A 3,137-nucleotide genomic window follows, 5' to 3' on the forward strand; every position below is an offset into this window, starting at 1 on the left:
AGAAGAAGAAGGAAGAGAAGTCGGAGGAGAAAGAGAAGAGGGCCGTGGTGTTGATGCCATAGAAGCAGGGGTTGAAGAAGAAATAGAATGGTCCCTACGAGTATCTCGGAGACGGCGCAGAGAGGGAGGAGGCATCAAAGAAGAAGGAGAAGACGAAGAAAGACGAGATTTACGGCGGAAATTTAACAGGAGAGAAGAAGAACTTGGCGAAGAAGAAGAAGAGGAAGAAGAAGAAGCTGGTGACGAAGAGGAAGAAGAAGAAGACTGTAAGTTGCTAGCTGTGAGAGAAGGTCTAGAGTTCGCGTTGCTTTGTCGACAGGTGCTATCATAGTTGAGGTGATAGGAGCAGGTACTTGTGTCGCCTCGTCCATTCAAGTCTGTTGTTATTTCCTGTAAGAGAAACGTTTCTTCTCTGGATCTCTTCCCTCTTCCTTCCTGGGTTTCTTCTGTCCTCGTGCTGTATGTTCTCCTAGAAGCATTGATTTGTTCCATAGAGATATCTTCTCTCATCTCTCCCCCATGACTGAGATAAGACAAGAAAGTTGAAGTTTTTCTCTCTTCGCCCCCTTGTTGCTGTTGCTTTGGGGTCTTCAATTCATAGATGTCTTTCTCATCCTCTTTCTTCTTCGCGAATCTGTCCTGGTCTACCTCGTGTGGGGGCGATGGATCAGCATGCACTTCTTCAGTTAACAAAGTCTTTGTTACATATTCTCCTTTCTTTTTACGAAGAAGAAGAAGATCGACTTCATTTTTCGGAGATCTACCCTCCTTTACCCAGTCAGCTGCTTTCTCTGCGGTGGACGTTTCCTCACAACGGCGAGTTGTCTCTTGGTGAGAAAGACAGATGGGATAATAAGATGCTATCGTTCTTTGATCTGCTAGATTTCGCGATGCTTTTACTACTTCTTTCCCCCTCTCCTCCACCTTCGAGATCTTTGATGAAGGAACTGATTTCCCTGTTATGTTCTCGACTGGAGATACACCAGAGATACGATCGGTATCTGCTTCACAGCATGACAGCTCTAGTAAAGTTTTCTCCTTGTTCTGTGTGTTGTTACGGTCTCGCTCCCCGATGTCTTGGTCAAGATAGGATCCCTTCTCTATCCTTCCTTGGGGCCGAGGACGTTCTCTGGCTTCTCCCCCATTCTCTGTTGAATCAACATTTCTTCGCATGCCCTCATATCTTCCTTCCAAGGTTTCTATACATTCTCTGGTCCGCCGAATGGGAAGGGTATGTTCACCCAGGCCTGAGCTTCCTATCGTCTTCTTATTCTCTGTAGAAACATTGCGGTGAGGGAAGCAAAGATTCAAGCGCGATTTTTCTACCTCATTATGAGAGAGCGATCCGTATGATGGAGCCGTATCACCTGAGACAATGCCGGGAGAACCCTTCCCCCGTGAATGCCTAGTAGCTTCATGAGGAGGGAGAAGAGGACGATGTGAATGACTGTCCTCCGATATCACAGAAGTGACTGTATTCTGAGTTTCCGGAGAGGTCCTTTTACTTCTTCCTTGTTGTGCTCGGGAATGTGCCGCTGCACCAGCTGCCACAGCTCTGAGAAGACCAAGGGAAGCGACTCTAGATGGAGGGGTCTGTCCTGGGGCTCGCGAGCTGCGAACGATGAGCTCAGGTGGATGAGAAGGACAGGAAGAAGAAGAAGGAGGTGCTTCAGAGAGAGAGTCAGATGACACCGAAGGAAGAGCTGACGCAGACAAGCGAGGTGTCGACCTGGAAGACGAGAGAAAGAAAGGAGAAACGAGAGAAGGTTGCGCATGACGCGTAGAAAAAGAAGAATCAGAAGACAGAGCGGTCAGGGGGGGGGACGCTGGTCCCGAAGAAGAACGAGAAGTCTTTGGTGAAACCCGCACACAGGACGTCACCGGTGAGAGACAAGGTGGGTCACCCGGGGAGTTGGGAGCGGTGTCTCCAGACGACGAGGCAGGTGAAGAGTCAGGAGAGACAGGAGGAACATGATGCAGTGAAAGACAAGGAGAAATAACGTGGAGGGACGAAGCCGTATAAGAGGATTGAGTAGCAGGAGGGACCTGAGTAGCCGTCGAACAAGGGGAAGTCCTCAGGGCCGTAGAAGCCTCTGTAGATGTGCAGGGAACTGTACATGTGCGTCTGGCCACGCATCCATGTCTCCCTCCTCGCGCCGCCGACTCTACCATTTTGTATCTCCTTCAGACGATGCCGGGGGCCCTTGAAAAGAAAAGAAGTCCTCAGTGTGTTACTCTCATCGTCTCACTAACTGACGGCACAGCTGCCTTCCGACAGAGTCACTATACTCACAAACGCGATAAGGAAGCCTCCCACGACGACCGCTGTTGAGAAGCAGCCAGACGCAGAAAACGACGCAAGAGCATGTCTTGCTTTTCAAATTGTCTGCAAGAGATAAAACAAAAGCAGACATAGAAAGATAGTTTCGCCCTCGTTGTCTTGCTGCGAGACTCCCGAGGTACGTTGAGGTGGGTCCTCAGCAGTCCAAGTACCACCAGGCAAAAACTAATGCATGCAGGGACATTCACCTCCTGCACTTGACTCCGAAGAACTAAAACTCCTCTTTCTCGCGAACCTGAAGTGCAAGAAAGCAGCGCTTTCCCGCTGCACGTTTCTTCTTTTACGCATGGGGTGAAGCGAAGGGCTGCGTAGGCTCTGGCGGCCTACCCAAGAGCGGCCATTCTTTCGTCGCAACGCGGCCCTGTTGCGCATGCGAATCTCGGTCAAATAAGAACCCCTTGAGTTCCTGGTGTGTTAACGATACAGTACTCGCGGACACATGAGAAGCTGCCCTGAAGGTGTAATGCGAAAGAAGCTTTTTCCCGCTTGCTGCGAATTTCGCCCCGCCTCTCTGGCACCTTGTTGGACCATTACGGAGAATGCTCAAAATACGTGGTGCAGAGGGCGGAACATCAAAGCATATACTGCCTACTACTTACACGGGCAAGCAGCGGCAGGAATTTAGGCAGAGACCTCCGACTAGTGAAAGAGTAGCGTATTGTGTCATATATCAGTCAACGCCATTGTTTCTAGCCGGCAACGAGTCAGCTGCTGAATTGCTACAGTGCCGCTCCAGTGAGCAACACCTCTGCACTGTGTCAAGTTCTAGAGACGCCCACTGTAACGCCCGCGCTTT

General features: G+C 50.1%; 1 protein-coding gene across 1 annotated transcript in view; it reads right to left on the bottom strand.

The window, feature by feature from the left end:
* Positions 1–2,620, bottom strand: part of CSUI_010148 (uncharacterized protein) — a gene marked incomplete at its 3' end in the record, with an annotated part of 11,293 nt that extends 8,673 nt beyond the window's left edge. The window contains exon 1 of the mRNA XM_068070253.1: positions 99–2,620. Coding sequence (XP_067917771.1) covers positions 99–2,172 — 2,074 coding nt within the window. The remainder of the gene's footprint in view (positions 1–98) is intronic.
* Between the last annotated feature and the right edge of the window lie 517 nt (positions 2,621–3,137).

This window comes from Cystoisospora suis, assembly GCF_002600585.1.
Source record: "Cystoisospora suis strain Wien I chromosome Unknown contig_6751, whole genome shotgun sequence".
NCBI classification, from domain to species: domain Eukaryota; phylum Apicomplexa; class Conoidasida; order Eucoccidiorida; family Sarcocystidae; genus Cystoisospora; species Cystoisospora suis.